The sequence below is a fragment of the Podarcis vaucheri genome (genome assembly GCF_965113315.1).
Source record: "Podarcis vaucheri genome assembly, chromosome: 5".
NCBI lineage: Eukaryota > Metazoa > Chordata > Lepidosauria > Squamata > Lacertidae > Podarcis > Podarcis vaucheri.
In genome coordinates this window covers 93,899,022-93,920,935 of record NC_138763.1, presented here as the reverse complement: position 1 = coordinate 93,920,935, position 21,914 = coordinate 93,899,022, and the positions used below count along the sequence as shown (strand labels likewise).

General features: G+C 44.0%; 1 protein-coding gene across 1 annotated transcript in view; it reads right to left on the bottom strand.

The window, feature by feature from the left end:
• The window catches only part of NSD2 (nuclear receptor binding SET domain protein 2), a 60,078-nt gene that overhangs the window by 20,915 nt on the left and 17,249 nt on the right, over positions 1 to 21,914 (bottom strand). The window contains exons 8-11 of the mRNA XM_082223365.1: positions 21,051 to 21,132; positions 19,461 to 19,576; positions 4,370 to 4,501; positions 3,734 to 3,857 (exon numbers count right to left, since the gene is read on the bottom strand). Of these exons, the coding sequence (XP_082079491.1) occupies positions 3,734 to 3,857; positions 4,370 to 4,501; positions 19,461 to 19,576; positions 21,051 to 21,132 (454 nt within the window). The remainder of the gene's footprint in view (positions 1 to 3,733; positions 3,858 to 4,369; positions 4,502 to 19,460; positions 19,577 to 21,050; positions 21,133 to 21,914) is intronic.

The following is a 21,914-nucleotide window of genomic DNA, read 5'->3' as shown; positions in this document are numbered from 1 at the left end:
GCGAGGAGAGGCCGCCCAGCGCGGGGCTCTCGCCGTCTGCCTGCCTGCGAGCTCGGCGGGCAGCGCTTCCGTCCACAGCGCCCGCCTCTCATTCATAGGCGCCCCCCCAATAATTAAAAAAATTATCGCGCGCCTTGGCTCCCTCGTCGCGCGCCTTGGCTCCCGCGGCCGGCGAGGGGAGCCCGGGCCGCGCGCAGCTGCTGCTGCCGCCGCCGCCTCTCCGGGCGGGAACGCTGCGGGTGCGCGAGGGAGGAGGGCGGCCCCCGGGGGCTGGGAGAGCCGGGCTGCCGTGGCCGAGAGGGCTGCTCTGCCGGGCGCCTTGGCTCCCGCAGCCGGCGAGGGGAGCCCGGGCCGCGCGCGGCTGCTGCTGCCGCCGCCGCCTCTCCGGGCGGGAACGCTGCGGGTGCGCGAGGGAGGAGGGCGGCCCCCGGGGGCTGGGAGAGCCGGGCTGCCGTGGCCGAGAGGGCTGCTCTGCCGGGCGCCGCTGACATAATTTAAGAAAATTATCGCGCGCCTTGGCTCCCTCGTCGCGCGCCTTGGCTCCCGCGGCCGGCGAGGGGAGCCCCGGCCGCGCGCGGCTGCTGCTGCCGCCGCCGTTTGTGGTCATGGCGGAGCTGCCGCCTAGGGAGGAGGGGAGAGGGGGCTGGCGGGGGGGCAGGCGGTGAAGGGGGCTTGGCTGCCCCTTGCAGGCTCAGGTGTGCACAGGTGGGTCCCTGGCCACCTGCATCTCTGTGTGTTGATCAATTGGAGGGGGGAAGGCAGGTAGAATTTGCAGCCTCTCAGGCCTGGAAGGGGGAAAGATTTGGGGTCTGGTGAATGTCTGGTGCGGTTCTTGTGACGCTCTGGCCATCCTGGGGTGTCCCTGGAGAAGAAGGAGGCGAGAGCTGAGCTGCCGGTTCTTAGGAATGTCCTCCTCCTCTCTCTCTCTCTCTCTCTCTCTCTCTCTCTCTCTCTCTCTGGCTCTTCCCGCCCAGGGCTTGTGGGCATCTGCTCTGAGAGGAAGATGGAGGTGACTTCCCTTAAAGGTCATGGAATCATAGAGGTGGAAGGAACCCAAAGGTCATCCAGTCCAACCCCCAACAATTCAGGACTCACAGCTAAAGCATCCCTGGCAGATGCCCCCCCCCCGACCTATCCCTAAAAGCCCCTTCCCCTGTCTGACTGCTCTCACCACCAGAAAGCCTTTCTAATGTTTTGTGGGAATCTCCTTTCTTGTTTCTTTATATTTTATTGAGAGTATTACAAGGAGTTAAATTGGCGGGGGGGAGGGGGAATAAAAAGGTTACATGCATTAAAAATAAATAGAAGCAGAGGAAAAGAGCAATAACAAAATAGCAATGGAATATAATTAAGCCTACAGAGCTATATATGCAAATGGATCTACTTATTCTTTCCCTTGAAGATACATTGATTCGTTTGTTACTGTGGTTTCGATCAATACTTTCCAAAGATCTTTACATTTGTCCATGCATGATCTTTGTCTGAAAGCTCATGGGTTGCAGGAGTTGTCATAGGAGGTTATATTTTTGACCTTCCAACTGTTATGGAAATTACAGGGGGGGGGCACATCTTTAAAGTTGTTAAATGTTGCAAATATGCCTGAATGTACCCTTTCAACTTGACAGCTCAGGGAAGTTACCTAGATAAAATCCTGTAACACAATGTATCAGCCTTAATCATTTTGCAGATGTTAAGGGGGGGCAGAGCCTGCAGCCACCATCCCTTTCCGGTGGGGAGGGGGCAGAGGAAAGACAGGAAGCTTTTCCCTGCAGAGTTAGACCCCTTGGCTGCGTGGCCCTGTGGCAAGTGCCTTTACTTAGCAGAGTGCATTCCCCTTTACACAGGAGGGGAGGGAAAAAAATTGAAACTTACACTTTCGTGCGTCCCTCCCGGCGCGACGCTGCGCGCTGACGTCACGGGGCTGTAATGGTGGTGTGCCTTGAGATTTTTTTCATCAAACAAGTGTGCCTTTGCCCAAAAAAGGTTGGGAAACACTGCCCTATGAAATAATAATAATAATAATAATAATAATTATTATTATTATTATTATTTATACCCCGCCCATCTGGCTGGGCCTCCCCAGCCACTCTGGGCGGCTTCCATAGAAACAAAAAATACAATAAAAAATCACACGTTAAAAACTTCCCTGAACAGGGCTGCCTTAAGATGTCTTCTGAATGTCAGGTAGTTGTTTATCGCTTTGACATCTGCTGGAAGGGCGTTCCACAGGGCGGGCGCCACTACCGAGAAGGCCCTCTGCCTGGTTCCCTGTAGCTTTGCTTCTCGCAATGAGGGAACCGCCAGAAGGCCCTCGGCGCTGGACCTCAGCGTCCAGGCAGAATGATGGGGGTGGAGACGCTCCTTCAGGTATACTGGACCGAGGCCGTTTAGGGCTTTAAAGGTCAGCACCAACACTTTGAATTGTGCTCAGAAACGTACTGGGAGCCAATGTAGGTCTTTCAAGACCGGTGTTATGTGGTCTCGGCGGCCACCCCCAGTCACCAGTCTAGCTGCCGCATTCTGGATGAAAGCCATTATGAGAGAAGACTGGGTGGGCCGTAACCCTGATCAGGGCAAACATCTACCTTAAATTATAGCTTTCCAAAAGTACATTCAGATTCTAGAACATCTAAAATGGCTCAGGGGATTTAGGCGGGTTTTGTATCCCAAACTGAAAATGCATTTAGCACCGTAATAAAGAAAGGAACACAACACCTGAAAAGAGTGAGAGAGATGTGATATTCTAATACTGTAAAAAGAGGCCTGCTGGATTGACATGAAAACCTGGTCTAGCCCAATGTCCTGTTCTCACAGTTGGCCAACCAGATGCCAAAGGGAAGTCCCCAAGCAGGAGATGACTGCAACAGTGCACTTTCCACTTGTGATTCGCAGCAGCAACAACAGAGAAAGACATACTGCCTCTGGATACAGTGGTACCTTGGTTCTCAAACGCCTTGTTACTTGAACAACTTGGAACCCAAACTCTGCAAACCCAGAAGTGTTCCAGTTTGCAAACCTTTTTCGGAAGCCAAACGTGCTCCGTTTTGAGTGCCACGCTTCCATTTTGAGTTACACTGAGGTCTGTCTGTTTTTGCTATTTATTTTTGCGGCTGTGTGTGTGACTGTGAGGAACCCAGTTCAACTACTGATTGATTGTGTGATTGCAGTACATTGTTTCTTGCTTTCATTTTATGGATCAATGGTCTTGTTACATAGCAAAATTCATGTTAAGTTGTTGTTTTAGGGGTTGCTTTTCAAAGTCTGGAACGGATGAATCCATTTTGCATTAATTTCTATGGGAAAATGCACCTTGTTTTTGGAACGCTTTGGTTTTGGAACGGACTTCTGGAATGGATTAAGTTGGAGAACCAAGGGACCACTGTACATTTCCACAGGCAGGTTCACACAATCCATCACAGAAGCACAAGCAGAAAAAAGCAACACCGCAAGGTATGTTTACTGAGCAACTTGTTCCTGATTACCCATGCAATTCAACCAAGTCCTAAACTTGCAAGAGAAGGCAAAGCTCTTTCAGATCACTAGCCGAGAAAACCAGAGGAAAGCCTTCCCAATCCCAAATAAGAAAGATTTTTTTGCAGGAGAGGGGAAAAAAAAACTTAGAGTGAACTTGATAACGGAAATCTTATCCTCCAGGTAAGCATGGCATTAAAAGATAACAATTTCTTCAAACAAAATATGCAAATATTGCTGGCATGCATGAGCGAAGACTTGCCTGAAGAGCATTCGCTGCAAATAAAGTGTTCCGAGGCCTTTCCAGAGAACCCGGTGCATCTTGCATGAAAAGCACCAAAGCACCGTCCTTCACAGAGCAGCAAGTCTCCAGGCTTTTCACAGAGCTATGAGAAGAAAAGTTAAAGAGTTGAAAAAGGGTACAGGATACTGATGAACTGTTTCTGTCCTTCTCAGCTACCTTTCTGAGTTTTATGACATATTTAAAACCACGTTTCTATTCCACAATTTCAATCCTGTATGTATGAGCAAAGGAACAGGAAGACCCTCCTCTCTCCACTCATTGACAAACTTTTTGATCCTTCGGTGAGAGCAATTAAAATCTTGCCCAATTCTATTTGTGCCTACAGTGCAGTGCATGTTACTGAGATCACTTCAGAGTACAGTCGTACCTCGGAAGTCAAAACGTTCAGAAACCAAAGCGCGGCTTCTGATTGGCTGCAGGAAGCCACAAAAGCACTGTTGAAAGTTTGGCTTCCAAAAATAGTTTGCAAACCGGAACAGTCACTTCCGGGTTTGCGGCGTTTGGGAGGCAAAACATTCAGGAACTAAGCCGTTTGACTTCCAAGCTACATAAAACTGCAACCTGTCGCCTACTCAAACAAAATGTCTCCCTTACCTGACAAACATATTCTTTCCTTGTTGCTCCTCCACGGTCCGACTTTTTGTATGACAGAGAGGCTTCTGCAAGACCTTCGTCTGCACTTTCATAAGGAGACTCTGATCTCTCGTCTCCTTGACTGTCTGAAATCTAAAGGAGAATTAATAAAAGGAGGAATACAATGTCACATTCTTCCAAATACTGTCTGCGCAAGCACTGCAGCTTGCCAGATGCAACAACCCCCTCTCCCCTCCCTGCCCCCCATGCTAAGGGTTTCCCCAACCTCCCCAGAGCCAGTCAGGGGGCATGAGAGAGGGGAAAGCCCCATTTTGCAAGTGCAAGTCCCGGCACAGGGCTTCCTCTGATGGGGTGTGTTAGGTGAATCCTGCCCAAACTTTCTTACATTCTCAGTTAACAAACTCCTTTTTTGTGTGACAGAAGACCACTGCAAGTATGAGTGTGTGTGGCCCACTGTTATCGAAGAGGCTCTACTATAAGCAAAAGGGAAATGGTCCTAAAAAGAAAAAGCATTTATGACATTTCAATGGAACATCTGTCAAATACTCAGTGAGTGAAATGTTTCATATTCTGACATGGGTGCTTCCTAGTGGATAGGCTGTCTAAGGGTACTTAGAATGGAGCAGGAAAAACCTATTCTAGGATCAAATCCACCATTACTGATAATAATAATAATAATAATAATAATAATAATAATAATAATAATAATTGTTATTTATATCCCGCCCTCCCCAGCCAAAGCCGGGCTCAGAGCGGCTAACATCAAATATATAATACATTAACATAAAATCAGACAATCAATTAAAATACATCCTCAAATCAGATCAGGATCAGAATAAAATCCAATCGGATGGCAACCCGCAGATTAGGGTTGGGGACCTTAAATGCTCCCCAGGCCCAACTGTTTGTGCTGAACTTATATGGGCCTGTGAGAAAAATTGGGAGGCCACTTTCATGCAAGTTCTTATGAAAGGGGAGAGGGAGTCAGACTGAACCCCGACCAAAGGCCTGGCAGAACAGCTCCGTCTTGCAGGCCCTGCGGAAAGATGTCAAGTCCTGCAGGGCCCTAGTCTCTTGTGACAGAGCGTTCCACCAGATCGGAGCCACAGCCGAAAAAGCCCTGGCTCTAGTTGAGGCCAGCCTAACCTCTCTGTGGCCTGGGACCTCCAAGATGTTTTTGTTTGAAGACCGTAAGTTCCTCTGTGGGACATACCAGGAGAGGCAGTCCCGTAGGTATAGGGTCCTAGGCCGTATAGGGCTTTAAAGGTTAGAAACTAAAAACTGGAAGAGAGAAAAGTTCCAAGAGGGTCCTGTCTGCTGAAGGTGACAGCTCTGTGGTTCTGCAAGAAATCCCCTTGTAGATTTAGCAGTGCTTCAGAATCTCTGCCCACAGCACAGAACAATATCCAGTGAAATATCAGTGGACCACGATAGAATCTGGTTCTGAGCCAAGGTAACGAGGAAATGGGAAGTGAGAGGGGAAGCCAAAGAAGCGTTAAGAGTCAGTTGATGGTGCTCGGGAGAAATAAATGCTAAGACATAAATCCAGACAGTTGAATTTGAGATCATGAAATTTAGCTAAATGTGTTTAAAACTTACAACCTGCCTGCATATACAATGTGATTCCAACATGCAAGTGTAGAAACTGATAGAGAGTTCAGAATACAGCTTTCAGAGCTTACGAAGAGCTTTCTCTCAGTGAGGACAGCACAGTAACTAAAGTGGCACTCTTTCCCCAGAAGAAAAATTGAATGTGCATTGCCTCAATATAGGACGCTCTCCTTCACTGAGAGTGATATCCTTAACCTGCATACTTACAAACTTTGCAGAATTCAGATTTTCTTCGTGGTTATTTGACAAGTACAAAATCTACATAACCCTAAAAATTCTAGGAATTCTCTTGCACAATATTATTGTGAACTACCAAAATTATTTGCTAAATCTGCTGCATATTAGCTAACACACTAAAAAGTACTTTCTTCAGTTCGTTGTACATAGCAGATAATGTATTTGTGTTCGGTTTTAACTGCAGTTCCTCTCTTCCTTATTGTTTTTATGAAAATGCAATTTTAAATGTTATAAGCTGTCCTAAATGGTCTTTTCCATCAAGAGGGTAGGATATAAATGCTTAAATTAACATACATAAACACAAGCAGGCAACAATATCAATAACTGGGTTAATACCTAGTCTCAGCCAAGAAGGTTGAGGGTTTTAATTCCTCCAAGCCAGCTCCAAAATTTTGTCCCACCAAAATGCTTACATTGTTCTAGTTTCCTATATTAGTTTGTATGCTTTGTCATCATTATTTTAAATTGCACTGCCTGGAGATATAAAGGTCTAGAATATAAATTACAAAATAAAATAAAATAAAATAAAATAAACAAGTTAACTTTATTTACACAATTTATATACCACTTTTCCAGTAAGTTTCCACATATAATGGAAGGTATTTTAGGCTTTTCGTGGTTTTATCCCTCTGCAGAGTTGGGGGGAGCCTTGTGAAATGGGGCCCACCTCCCAAAGACTGATAAATTCCTAAGGGCTCTGGAATATTTTTTGGCAGCTATGGTTGGAATAGCTGCTGAAACCCTAGTGGCCCTCAGGGATTACTTGGGTGCTTGCCATTGATTGCTCCCGAGTGCCCTCTTTTGCTGAGCAGAATCCACGCAACATCTTGGTACACACCGGAACGGAGGGCAATGAAGCAAGCAGGAATACTGCCGGGTCACAAGTGGGAAAAGGCTCACGACAGTCTGGCTGAAGTGAGAGACTATTATCAGTCCACTCTGAGTTAGTGATGGAAGTGTAGAAACCGTTCTCTCCCCCCCCCCCCAATTGCACCCTTTCAGTGTTGTCCGGAGGGGCTTTCCAATGTGGTGTAGGACCTTTTGAAATATGGCCCAGGGAAGAGATAGCAGAACCAGTGGTAGAAAGCTGTGCTGCGTTTGCAAGATGCTCCGAGGATAGTTGCCTGTATCCATCAAGACTTGGGCTCCACAATTAAAGCAGCGTCAATCGTGGAAGTGTCTGATTTGGTTTTTTGGAATGACTTTTGAGTTATTGGAGCTTGAGGATGTGGACAAGGTGTCTGGGCGAGTCTGGTCAACCACTTGTATACTTGACTCTTGCCATCCATTGCTTATTTTGTCTAGCAGGGAGTCGGTCCACGAGGGCTGTAAATGTCTGACGGAGGCAGCAGTCTCAGCTTCTTTAAAATAAGCCATTATTATATTGCCCCTGAAGAAATCTAGCCTATAAGTCAGTGGTGAACATTCCCTTCCTGGCCAAGGAGATCAAAAGATCAGTACACCAGTAATAAAAAGATTTGGATTACACTAATCTCACTTTGGGGGTTTTTAGTTGGGTTTCAGGGCTAGTTTGGGGGCAGAAACTATGCTTGGCATGACGTTTGTTGAGAAAAAGACAAGAGGACTGCTTCCTTATTGATTCTCCTGGACCTTTCAGCGGCTTTTGATACAATCTGCCTTCTGTATATAGCTTTCTACATTACGTCTGGGAGACAGGAGGCACTGCTTGATGGTTCTGCTCCTTTTGGGATAGCCATTTCCAGAAGACAGTGCTGGGGGGTTACTGCTGGATCCCCTGGCAGTAGTGCTTTGATGTTCAGCAGGGTTCTGTTCTTTTACCCATGCTGTTTAGCATCTCCATGAAATACGAGGTCATCTGGAGATCTGTTCTGAGGTGTCACCAGTATGCAAATGACACTCAACTTTAATCTCTCTCTTTCATCAGATGCTGGAAATGCTGTGGTTGTCCTGAAGCAGAGCTTGGGCATGGGTTGGATGAACTGGTTAGATAAGGGTGAATAAACCAAGTTCCAATCGAGATAAAAACAATGTCTTGTTGGTTGGTGGCTCATTCATCCAACCATCCATCCAAGTGTATGATGTCCAGTCTTTTCTAGATGGAGGTGCCATCTAGGGGTGCTTAGTAAAGCACTGTTGTTGGAAGCTCAAGTAACATCTGCAGCTTGAAGTATCTTTTAGCAGCTTCAACTGATGCACCAACTGTAACCTTGTCTGGATCGAGTTGGATTGACCACAATTCCCCACAATCTAGTAACCTACCACTTACCATAGCAATGTATTGTATGTAAGGCTGCCTATAAAAGAAAGTCTCTAGAAACTGTGCTTTGTCAGCTGTGATGGCTTCCAGTCCATTTCTGGGCCCAAAATGAAATACTGGCTTTCATCTTTAAATCCCTAAGTGGTTTGGGCTGAGGTTACCTGAAAGACCACCTTCTCCCATATTTAGCTACACAAACCTTAAGGTCCTCTTTGGAGACCCTGCTAGGGGTGCATCTTCCTCGCCCCAAATGACTTAAGGCAGGTTAGCAGCAGGAAGAGGTTGGTTTTGGTAATGGCTATATGCTGTGGTCTAAACCACTTTTCCACCTTTGCACGAAGTGTACAAAGAAATGTATTAAGGGAAGGCATTATTTCCACAACACTACCATGTAAACGGTATGTAGCGGATGGAACTAGGGACACGGGTGGCGCTGTGGTCTAAAGCACTGAGCCTAGGGCTTGCCAATCGGAAGGTTGGCGGTTTGAATCCCCACGATGGGGTGAGCTCCCGTTGCGGAAAAACTGTCTGCGGACGAACACCGGCTCCCTCGGCCAGTAAAGAGAGATGGGCGCCGCAACCCCAGAGTCGTTCGCGACTGAACTAAACTGTCAGGGGTCCTTTACCTTTTTTTTAATACCAGTTAATAGTACACAGCCTTTTCAGGAAAGCTAGCCTGGCACAGTCTGTGTGGCCATTCTGGCCCCAGCTGAAGATCTATCTGTTTACTCATGCCTTCCAAAAAAATTGTGTGCTCCAGGCCTCTCAGTTTTTAATTAAATAATAATAATCTTGAGGGTGCTGTGTGCAAATGTTTTTTCTGTATTTGTTTCGCTTTGATTTTATGCTTTATGTTTTATATTTACATTATTTCTATTGTAAGTTGCACAGCATACAAAAGCTGGAGAGAGAGATATGATAAATAGATATAGTAATAGTGGTGTACATAGAATAAAAATAAGAACGTGCACTTCATGGGCTTCCAGTTGTTTTTATGACCCAATTCAAAGTGTTAGCATTAACCTATAAAATCTGAAAATGGTCTGGAGCCAGATAACTGAAAGAGACCACTTGTCCCCAGTATGTATCTGTTCAGATGCTTAAGTCATCATCAAAGCCTTGCTCCCCCTACTCTCTGAAATTAGACATCTTTTTTGGTGATAATATTCAGACTTCTTACGCCTAAGGGAGGTTTGATGTAATCTCAACTCCCTTCCTTAAAAGTAAGTAAGAGCTTTCATTTTAAGAAGGCTTTTGTTGTTAGGGCTAGGCATGATTTTTATATCATTTTATTGTTACACTGATGCAATCTGGATTTAAAAAATAATAATATTTAATTCCACAGTATTTAAATTATGCTATATTGCAATGCTAAGCCTTATGGTTAGCCATCTTGGATTTCTGGCACGAAGCAAAGGGTTTAAATAAACTGTTTATTGTGTAAACAATCCTCTATTTACTTTCAAGTGTCATCTCCGAAAGTCTACTGAATGTACTGCAAACGTAATATAAGATTTGGGCTAATGTAGGAGAACAGTGAGGGACGCGGGTGGCATTGTGGGTTAAACCACAGAGCCTAGAACTTGCCGATCAGAAGGTTGGTGGTTCGAATCCCCGCGATGGAGTGAGGTCCCGTTGCTCAGTCCCTGCCCCTGCCAACCTAGCAGTTCGGAAGCACATCAGAGTGCAAGTAGATAAATAGGTACCACTCCGGCGGGAAGGTAAACGGCGTTTCCGTGCACTGCTCTGGTTCGCCAGAAGCAGCTTAGTCATGCTGGCCATATGACCCGGAAGCTGTACGCCGGCTCCCTTGGCCAATAAAGCGAGATGAGCGCCGCAACCCCAGAGTTGGCTACGACTGGACCTAATGGTCAGGGGTCCCTTTACCTTTAGGAGAACAGTGAATATGACAAACAAGTACTGTTAAAATTTTTGAAACCTTTTAAACACGCCTGGACAGACAAAGCACCCAGCTCTAGTTGCACACGGCTAGTCATACTACTGGTTCCTGAACTGAAGATACACAACTTCATCCACATTAGGAGTTCGCTGCCAACTGGACTAGAACTAAGAGGATACAAAGTGCTGTCCAAATGCATATGCATTAACCGAAGCCTGCATCCAAGCCATATCCATTTCCACGTCTGCTAGGGTAAAGGAAACAACAAAAAATGTCAGAACTACAGTGGTGCCTCGCAAGACGAAATTAATCCGTTCCGCGAGTCTCTTCGTCTAGCGGTTTTTTCGTCTTACGAAGCAAGCCCATTGACGGATTAGCGCTATTAGCGGTTATTAGCGGTTTAGCGGCTATTAAAGGCTTAGCGGATTAGCGGCTAAAAGGCTATTAGCGGCTTAGAAAAGGGGGGGGAGCGAAAAAAAATCGGAACACTTGCTAGACGTCTTCGTCTTGCAAAGCAAGCCCATAGGGAAAATCGTCTTGCGAAGCAGCTCAAAAACGGAAAACCCTTTCGTCTAGCGGGTTTTCCGTCTTGCGAGGCATTCGTCTTGCGGGGCACCACGGTACCATGATTTTTAGCTCTATAAGACGCACCAGACCACAAGATGCACCTAATTTTTGGAGGAGGAAAACAAGAAAAAAAATATTCTGAATCTCAGAAACCAGAACAGCAAGAGGGATCGCTGCGCAGTGAAAGCAGCAACCCCTCTTGCTGTTCTGGCTTCCGGGATAGCTGTGCAGCTTGCATTCGCTCCATAAAACACACACACATTTCCCCTTACTTTTTAGGAGTGAAAAGGTGAGTCTTATAGAGCAAAAAATACGGTAAATAAAAATTAATGTCTAGTATGAATTTAAAATACAGCATCAGGAATTTATGGTACGCATTTGGAATATCTTAAACTATAGGAATTGGGAAATTTCCAGTTTGAATCTCACCTCACTGGGTGGTTTTGGACAGAGAAATGGCCCTATACCCATCTTTCATATTTAAATCTCCAAAAAGCCTGTCATATAATGAAATACATCAAGAGAATTTTTATAAGCTAGGCCTTTGCATTTGTACAGCCTTATCAATCTCTGGAGCCAACCAGGCTCTAAAGCAAATGTCAGAACTGTAGCGTCAACCACATAGACCATTTTAAATATACAACAGCTGGATTTAGGATATATATAATAGCTTTCGTTATTGTTAGTAATTAAGTATTTCATATGCAATTCAACCTACAGTGAAAAGAGCATAATGACAAAGTAATATTATAGAGATTTTAGAAATTTATAATCTCTAAATTAGGAGCCAGAAAACATTTTAATCTGTAACTATAGGAACCTAGGAATCTCCATTATACCGAGTCAGACCATTGGGTCCATCTAGGGTTTCAAAGCAAGATTATCTCCCAGACCTACCTGGAGATACCAGGGATCGAACCCAGCATGCAAAGCAGCAGGTGATCTATACTGAGCTACCACCCTTCCTATAAAACCTATGTTTAAAACCACAAAACAACAGAGATAGTTATTCCAAACAACCTGTACTAACAAACTAGGCTCCTCACCTAACCTTACCGGCCAGCCACACTCCCGGTAAATATCAATACCCTATCCAGTAGTTTTTTGCTTATGCATTAAATGCCAAGATGCATTTAATGTCTTTCTTTGGCCAGCACATTTGGTCATTAGAAAAAGAGTACTACAGAGGTGAAGCCACAAAGTTCACAAAGTGAACTGAAATCTGAGGAACGGAGAGCAGAGGCAAAGTGGAGGCATTTAGGGAAACATAAGGGGAGGAATGAAGAATCACATCAGCCTGCCTGGGCATTTGGCGAAAGGGGCTACAATTATTACTATAGAAAGAAGGCTACAAAAATGACACTTGGGACACTCACAGAAGCTTTGTTGGTTCTTATTCATATTTATTGCTGGATGATGTATGTGCAGGAAAGAAAAGTACAGTACGTGTTAGATAACAAACAAGTTTTAGCATGTTGCAGAAACACACATAACTGTGCATGCACATAACACTCATTTGGCATTTCCTATTAATATAGGAAATGATGTGGTACAGACTACTTTTCTAAAATAAGTTATCATACAAAATAATTTTCTAGCTGATCTAAAAGCAATTGGCTGATTTTACCATGAAGGTTTGCAGTCAAAACACAACTAAAATGTCATTTACAATTTGGATGCAAGATGGCATCCCTCCTACGGGATATATTGAACCATAGAACTCGAAACTCTCATTTTTTGGACACTAACGGTGCTGTTTAGCCAATGGAATTATTCAGCTTTTGCCTTTGACAACGTTTGACGCCCTGTCCCCAGGAACCTAATCCTCATATAAGATAAGATCTACCCATATAACACAAAGACAACTGTTGAAGCCGAAGGGGTTTAATGGCTTATCTTGTCAAATTCCATGTGGTATACTTTGCTACAGACAAGAATTATGTTGGCTTGAAGAGGATAGGAATATCTGAATATACCTTTAAAAAAATGAACTGCCAAATATTTTCTTTGCTTAAGATATTCAGGAAAGGAATTCTCAAAAAAACCAAAAAAAGACAAAATTTAACAAGCCTCGCTGTTCACATAAAAATTGGTAGAATACACAAGATCACTATATGCTGCTGATAAAGCAAAGCAACCCAGGAGCAAGGCAAAGAAAAATATCTGTTTAGTCTGATAACCTCAAAAAGGTCATGGGAATCAACATTGCCTATTTGCAGTGCTTGTGAAACTTAACAATAGCACAGTGTATCACAACACCCAATGCAGTCGACACCTGCAAATTACCCATTTTTGAATACAGTGCCCAATACAACCCTAGGACCTTATGGTGAAAGGCAGGTGAGAAATCAAATTAACAACAGGAAGGAAGGTAGCAAGTAACTCCTGCTTTATTGATAGGAAACCTGTATTATCTGCCTAGGTGAACTATTACCTAACAGACCTAACAAGAATGAGGAAACAGATGCAAAAGTGCTAGACTGGCACAATATTCCCTTGTAATAGGGCAACTCTAGAGGCAGGCAGCCTAGAATTGATACTAACACAAGTAAGCTTCTCAATCAGACATACTTTCCGTCCTTGGAAGCCTAACCCAGAAACATGTTGAAAATTATTTTCTTTTCCTTTGTCCCCTAAAAATGAATTGCATTCTTGAGCATTCCTGATGCTGGTGAACACTGTCTCCTGCCTGCTCTGATTTATTTCTAAGGGTTTTGAAGTAGGAATGGGAGAGCGGGCTGATCCAGGAGCCTTACTCACTATGTACCACCATGGTAGCTAGCCAGAAGGAGGAGCTGCTGACCTGCTTTTCAGCTGTGCGGCAACCCCCACCGCAGGGAGAAATTGAGTCACAGCAACTAACAGGGAAGGAGGAGGAGCTGAGACAAACGGCCATCCCCTCCCCTCTGTCTGAGCAGCAGTGTATCACTCGGGCACAAAACGACCAGCCCTTCAAGGAACAGATCTTGGTTTTGCAAGGAAACCGTTCAAAGCTTGCAATGAACCATGTTGGCCAAGCTTTCCCAGCTCAGGAATGATCGTAGCTGTCATACCGACTGCAATTCTAGCCACGGAGGCCACCTCGGCCACCAGCGACAGAGCTGGATACGGAAGTACCCCCAGGCCGTGAACCTGCTCCTTCAGGGGGAGTGCAAGCCATCCAGGGCAGGCAACTGACTGATTTCTCAGACATGGGAACCACTCACCAACAGTGCCTCTGTCTTCTCAGGATTCAAAGCTCAGCTTGTTCTTCCTCATCTACTTCACCATTGCATCCAAGTATTAGTCCAAGGGCTGCCTGGCCTCTCCCGATTCAGATGTTATGGAGAAACAAGAGCTGAGTGTCATCAGCATACTGGTGGCACCTTGACCCCAAACTCCTAATGACTCCTCCCCAAAAGCTTCAGACAGATATTCAATGGCACTTAAAGGAACTCTCCTACTGCTACTCTGAACCCAATTCTCATTCAAGAACACACAACGGACTACAGTATCAAAAGCCGGCAAGAGACCAAGAACCAGGAGCAAAGTCATGCTCCTCCCATCTTGCTCTGGCCAGCACTGAACCCACACTGGAATGGATATTAATAGTCTGTGTCACCCAAGAATGCTTGTAGCTGCTCCCCCACAACCCTCTCCATCACCTTCACCCAAAAGGAGGTATTTGTAAGGGCGGATAATTGCAAACAATGTGCAATTTCCATTTTTGCAACAGTCAAAGAGATTAAATGCACCACTGGGGCAGGAGAACTGTCCTGGGAATCCCTTCTCCTTCTCTCCTTCCCTTGCTGTGCTTTCCAGGAATTGAATAGCAGGAAGCATTTCTCGTCTTTCCTGGTTTTCCATTGCCGTTTGTTGCTGAAGGATACTGCGTGGGAGAGGGGTGAAGCAGCGAGGAGCAAAAATCATTTTAAAATCAATTTGCTGCATGGGTTCCATTGAAGTTTTGGTCAAAGTGAAAGGTTCTGCTGTTGCAAAATGTTTTGAGAACCACTAGCCTAAAACCTAACTGATGAAATGGAGCTCACGGAGAAAAGTTCTAACAGTATAAGAAACTTCAGTAGTTTTAGAGATGCCGTACAGCTTTCAATGAATACATGATAACCTAGCAACCAGGCACTACGGGAAATAATTCAACCTTCTAAAGCCCAGAAAGAATAAGACCATGAAATGGAGCAGAACCAAGAGAGGGTAGGCACAGATAAGCCCTTTCTTCCCAAATGGACATAAATCCACATTAATTCACAAGAACAGAATCCTCATTTTGCCACTCAAGGGTGATAGGGCGTCTAGCACAGGTACATTTAAAAATAGCAAGGATTTCAAATATTCAGGTTGGGCATTTCCATTACCAATTACCAAAAAGTAATACCCAACCCATGATTGTGAATTTATCTATAAAGACACATCTTCCAAGTTACACGGTCTAGATTCTAGGCTGTCATCTTCAGAGGGAAGAGGCAGGAACTGCAGATCCCGCAAATTCGAAGTTGTTAGACCAAGAGTTCACGGTGTCATAGATACACGTTTCTCTCTTTCAAAAGACTAGCACTGAGTATCTCTGGCTCATTAGTTCAGGGCGGAGGGGGGATACATTACTTGGATGGGAAGCGGTCAGGAGCCGCACTCCTATATACAAGTGCCAGATCTGAATACAAAGCGATGTTCCATGGTAACATAGATGTATATTTAACTGCACTCAACTTTGCTCTTCCATTTTATCCATAGCTGTCTTTATGAAAAAGCTCTGAAACACACTTTATCTTATCATGACTGCATAACAAGGGAAAACAAACCAACCAACCAAACTCAGAAATTTCAGAAGACTGCAAAAAATAAAAAATGCAGAGTTGAATAGCGAGCCCTATCTTGCAGCTATTCAAAGCCTCAAACATTAAAATGCAGTTTGCATCCCAATAATTGCATATATGCAATTTGCAGACTGCAAGGGTGTTTTTTGTGTATTTTCAAGAAACGCAAGTATACCTCTATGCTGGGATGTTTCCTCTCTGCTTTTATCATCTTCCAGAGGAAGGAGCTGCAATTGCACACTTTATGCTCCCCACTTAACAGCTGATGGGTGGGGAAGGGATCCCAGGGGCTCGCTAAAATCTAGCAGTTGGACTTATATGGTCTGTGATCCAGGGGTTGCCCACAGGACAGAATGCTTTACTGTGGTTTGTCCATTGATTTCCACATTCTAGAAGGTACCCTGGTTTCCTTACTAACAAGTGCTGCCACCTCAGGGCTCCCCTGAACCCTGTGTGTACATCTTCACACATTAGGAAACGGATTGACGGGTTTATGCATTTCAAATGGTAATGTATTTCCTAACCAAAGATCCAGAAATGCCATGGGTACCTCTTTTGCCAAGGGCCATTTTAAAGAGATTTCTGTTAATTAAGGCTTTGCCCCGTCAAATCAGTTCTGTAGCTCCTACAGTGCCCTTCCGTCTAGAAAAGGACTTAGATCATGTACTTCATCACCAGTGTCCAGGAGAGACTGCTACACGCATTCTAACATAATCCCAATTATATTGTACTATGCGGATTCCGATGGTAAACTACCCTGACAGCCAACCTTGGTTAAAAAGCAAAGTATAAAAATAAATCTCACTATGTTTAGTGTACGGCCACACTTTTGTAGTGAAGTAGGCCATGAGCAAGTATACTGTCCTTTGGTATAGGCAGAGCAGGGCGGAAATTCACATACACAAATGTAAAATTTTAACAGCTTGGAAAGAGCTTTGGCTAGTGCCCACAGAACTATGATAGACAAGGACTATACAAGCTGTGGGAAGAATGAGGAACACTGGTCTCAGAAGCCGGTGCACATGAGAGTGGGAAGCTGGAGTAGATGTCAAGGGGCCTACAATGTTAGCCAAAGCTGAAGCCTATCTGCAAAATGTGTTAAGACTGTCCTGCAGAAACTCCAGGACTTCCAAAACCCCTTCTAGAAGAGATCTTACTAGACCCACCCAACCTGCTGATGAATCCTTTCTTGCAATCCCACGAACTATTGGTCACAGAACAAGCCAGAAATGTACCAAAGACATGTTTGGAGTAATCATGGGTTAGGGGGAGGTTCTTTTCAACCTCCAAGCAGTTAAATGCTTATACTTTTGATTCTAGTGCATGACAGAGACACGAGGATGTTGGAATCTGAGAACCATGGTCTCCTCAGCACTGTGCAGCAACAAGGAACATCCCTATCTGCTGCTCACAGAACTTTATGCTAGCCTAGGAGATATAAAGAAATGGAGGAAAGGTGTTTATGAAATCAACTGGCCAATCTGCCCTTAGTGGGTTGACTGTCTCTTACTACTTCTCCTAATGAAAAAAGTATCAGTGGATTGCTAAACAGAGAAGAAAAAGTCACATCACCACTTACCCAACCTTGGTCACTACTCTAAGGATATTCTCTGGAATTCAGAAACCAATGGATTGGTGTTTGTTCATTAAGTATTTAGGGCCACTGCCTGCAGGACCCCAGAAGAGCAGAAGGCCTTCATTTAGGAGAGATTGTGACAATGATCTTTGCTGTCTGTCTACATGATGCAACACAACGTCCCCCCATTTGCCTTGAGAAGTACTAACACGCTGCCACCACAATCTCCCTCAGCTTCAGGAAATTGTCATTATAGAATCCCTGTGAGACCAAGCAGTTTCCTTCTCAAAACTATTTCCCCAGCTACCAAGCCAGGAATCCATGATCATCATCTAGACTAAGTTATTCTCATCTCAAATAGGTGAGATATCCAGCACTGGAGTAATTGAATTGATCATGGAACTAATCAGATCTTCAGACATTTCACCTGTAGTGTTTCCTCCTAGGGCCACTGCGAGAGCTGCTGTGTCTCCCAGAATAATTTGTACCCCCAGAAACTTCAGTATGCCTGAAGTATAGGCTCTTTCAAATGCCCAAAGGGAAAAGGAGTCAGAGGAAGGGAAGGTGCAATCGAAAACCATGCCAGATGTAGTTCGGTCAACCAAGTCTATATGAGTATTTTTCAGACCTTCAGACTTGATACACTGAAAATGCTACCTGGCACTGTGACACTGAAGATTGTTTTCCTGTCCAAAAGGAGGGCCTGGACACCAAGAGCTGAGTGGGGGATACGAAGCAACCAGAGCCAGCCCAGACTCCAGCTAAGAGAGGCTTAAAGTTGCACGGCCCAAACTGAATATTAGTTCAGTGCGTTTATAGAATTATCTAAAAATAATGACTTGGATCCAAACAGTACACTTCTACACGTCTGCTGAGAAATAGGTTCCCGCCTGATCCAGCAACAACCTGAGCCCTACCCCACCTTGTTCAAGAGCAACAATCCAAATCCAAAGGAACATTTTAGGAATCGCAGGGATGAGGAGGGAAGCTTCTGTTACTTCTCTCAGGAGCCATATTCATTATCCAAGACATAGGATCAGAGTTGGAAGGACCCCCCGAGGATAATCTAGTCCAACCCCCTGCAATGCAGGAATATGCAGCTATCCCTTATGAGATCAAAACGGCAACCTTGGTGTTATCAGCACCGTGCTATCCAGGCTGGTTACACCATGTCTGTATTTACAGCAAATTGCAACCATACATGCAATCTGTGATTTACATTGTTGCAACAATAATTACACAGCTTTCTGTGTAGTTGAAATAAACTATAATCTTGGAACAGAGTGTTTAACTTTTTATAGAGATTATTCAATCTATGTACACTTACACTGTTGTATACATTGTGATACATACCTTAGTTATTCCAATTAGTTCCATAAAACATTGATATAAACACAAGATGGCATAAATATATGATACTATTTAATGTGAAATTATGTAACAATTTACCAGAATAAGATGCATTTGGAAGTAAAGCAGTTCCTTAGTTGGCTGGTTTTTTTTCCTCCTTCGGGTTAGCTTTGAGTATATCTTATACGCCAACATACAAACGTATTCTAAAATGTTCAGAGAAGTTGCCAAACTTTTGATTTTGCAATTTTTACACAGCATTTTAACTTGCGTTAGTCCTAGTACAGCTTGAATTGTATGTACATTCGAAGTGTTATATACTGACTTGGAAGCTTGAAGTATGCTCTTCCAGGTGCTTTTCAATTCATTCTTCTACCTTTAATAGTTTTAAAGCAATACAGAGTTCTACATAGAAGGGGCTGACCAAGGAAGAAAGTCACGATAATCATGGGTGGCACTGAGTTATCCAGAGTGCTATTTCAGGAGACACTGTGCATGTGATAGGAGCATCTCTTCCCGAGCATTTGGGTATGAGGAATGCTTTTGTTGGACCCATCTGAGATGAAGTTTCTTTCTGAGCCAGATATTCACCAGCCCTTCCTCCTCTCCCTGCCTTGCACAGCTCAGTCTACCAGTGTGTAGCAAGAAGAGAGGCGGTGAAGTGCAGGAGAGGTGTTCACAGAACAGAAATGCCTCGCTCTAAATTTCATCGCCTTGTTTTATGTGGATTTTGTGAATGGTTTTAAAAAAAAGAAGTTATGGTGTTTTACATGAACGCCACTATTCATTCATATTTTTACCTCGTTCTCAGTTAAGGAAGCAGAAGGAGATGAAGTTTTGCTATAGGCAAGATCTGACGATTCTGCTGCTGAAGCCCGATTTCGCTTCTTCAGGGGTTTACATGCATCTGAAAGACCTGTCATTGCGGCAAAATAATTTGTTTACAATGTGAACTTGGAATTCTAACGCATTTTCTCGAATTCTGTAGATAACCTCCCCTCAAATGTGCGGGAACCTTTTGCACCGGACTTTTTAAACTACCGCAGTACTGAACTGTAGAGCACTTTCAAAAGGCACTCATAGTTAAGAAACACTTCAGTTAAACAAGTCTGCACATTTGTCACTTGTTAATTAATTTGTATTCTATGGAACGTGGAGCAGCACGTATTGGATTTTCCTCAATTTGTCCATTAAGTAGAAACTGGAGCTTAAAAAATACTAGCAAATTTGTTTTCAAGGATAAAATAGTTTCAAAAACAACCTCATGGTGGGAGTAGTTATGATGAAACATGCCACACTACAACACCCAGATTTCTTTTTAAAGCAACAATCCTATGCATTCTTACCTTGAAGCATGTTCCATGAGCACAGTGGGGCTTACTTCTGAGCTCACATTTCTAGGATTGCACTGTCACGGAGGTGTATCTAGACCAATAGCTTTTAGAGACTGGTTCTCTACCTCCCAGGGACGCGGGTGGCGCTGTGGGTTAAACCACAGAGCCTAGGACTTGCCGATCAGAAGGTCGGCAGTTCGAATCCCCACGACGGGGTGAGCTCCCATTGCTCAGTCCCTGCCCCTGCCAACCTAGTAGTTTGAAAACACATCAAAGTGCAAGTAGATAAATAGGTACCACTCCGGCGGGAAGGTAAATGGCATTTCTGTGTGCTGCTCTGGTTCGCCAGAAGCGGCTTAGTCATGCTGGCCACATGACCCGGAAGCTGTACACCGGCTCCCTCGGCCAATAAAGCGAGCTGAGTGCCACAACCCCAGAGTAGGCCACGAGTGGACCTAATGGTCAGGGGTCCCTTTACCTTTACCTCTCTACCTCCCACTCCTCATCACTGCTCTGTCGAACTAAATCTACCAAAACGGCATGGAAAAACGCAATGCTAATTGAATGACAAAGGTCTGAATTTGAATTCTAAGAACTGCAAGCAGAACAACAGAGGTTTCCGGTCTCATAAAAGCTGTTTCAGGGGGTCTCTCCAACACGGTGTCTGGTGTGGCGTAGCACCGTAGATGCAAGGGGCCAAATGGGCAGTAAGATCCCACTTTGTGTAAACACAACTGGTCTCTGTTCATTGCCAAGTGCGCCACCAGGTCCAAGCCAAAGAATCCTGTGGCATGTTAAAAACTAGCCCATAGAATGACTGAGGGGTGGGGTTCACTGTACTCTACTTTACCAGGTATGTCTAATGAATCCCATTCTTCACAATATTAGAAGAAGATATGGGCCAACAACAGCAATACAGGAAAACAACAACTCATGCCAGCATTCAAACAAAGCCACACTTTCCCATCAAACTAGGGAGTTGGCAATCTTCAACAACTGGAATTTATAAGAATTTAATTGAAAATGTTACATCAAAGCTTGTTCTGACCACATTACCTGACTGGTTCTTTTGTGAAGAAGAGGTTTCTGTGACTTTAGCTGAGTTTGTTTTTGCTGTTTTGTCATTGCTTGTCTCCCTCTGTTACGAAATAAAAGTAAAAATGAAATGAAATGAAAAAATAAAAAACCTAATCTGGATAAATGTGGACGTTACCAGGCAAAGGTCTTTGCAATACAAAACTACAGAAGATACTACAAAGGTAAAAAAAAAAAAACACATCCATCTCATTTATATGGAATCTCTTGAAGGTGAGAAACTATCAGTCAAAACAATCATTTATTAGTATTATTAAAGGTGTATTAGTATTATACAAACCTGTTGCAGGCATGGTCTATCCAGAACTCAGTATTTTTGTAACCATAAATCTGACTGGTGCTTATATCAAGGGTTTCTATAATGAATTTTAGAAGGTGCTAAACTGTGTTTTGACTAAGTCAAGTTGATAAAAGTATGAAATGTTCCATTTATGCACGAAATTACATTGTGTTCACTAAGTTAAGGCCACCCAATTCTATTCTCAATGAAGACTGTTTTTTTAAAAAAACCATGTTATAACCACATGCTTTGATTTCATAAAAAAGGGACAAAGCGAGTATTGTGGCAGAGACTGCATCGCAAAAAGGTGCTCACTTATTTCCAGTGTATGGTTGCCAGATTGTGAAGAGCAAAAAAGAGGATGCTATGATGACTCTCATTTTAAATACGCCTACTGGTCATGTTCTGCGGATACCTGATTATCGTCTTCCAGAGCAAATACTCTATTCCGAATTTAAAAATAGAAAGTGTAATGCTGGTGGTCAACAAAAGAGGTTTAAAGACTGTCTCAAGGCAATTTTTTAAAAAAGTAGTATAAACACCCA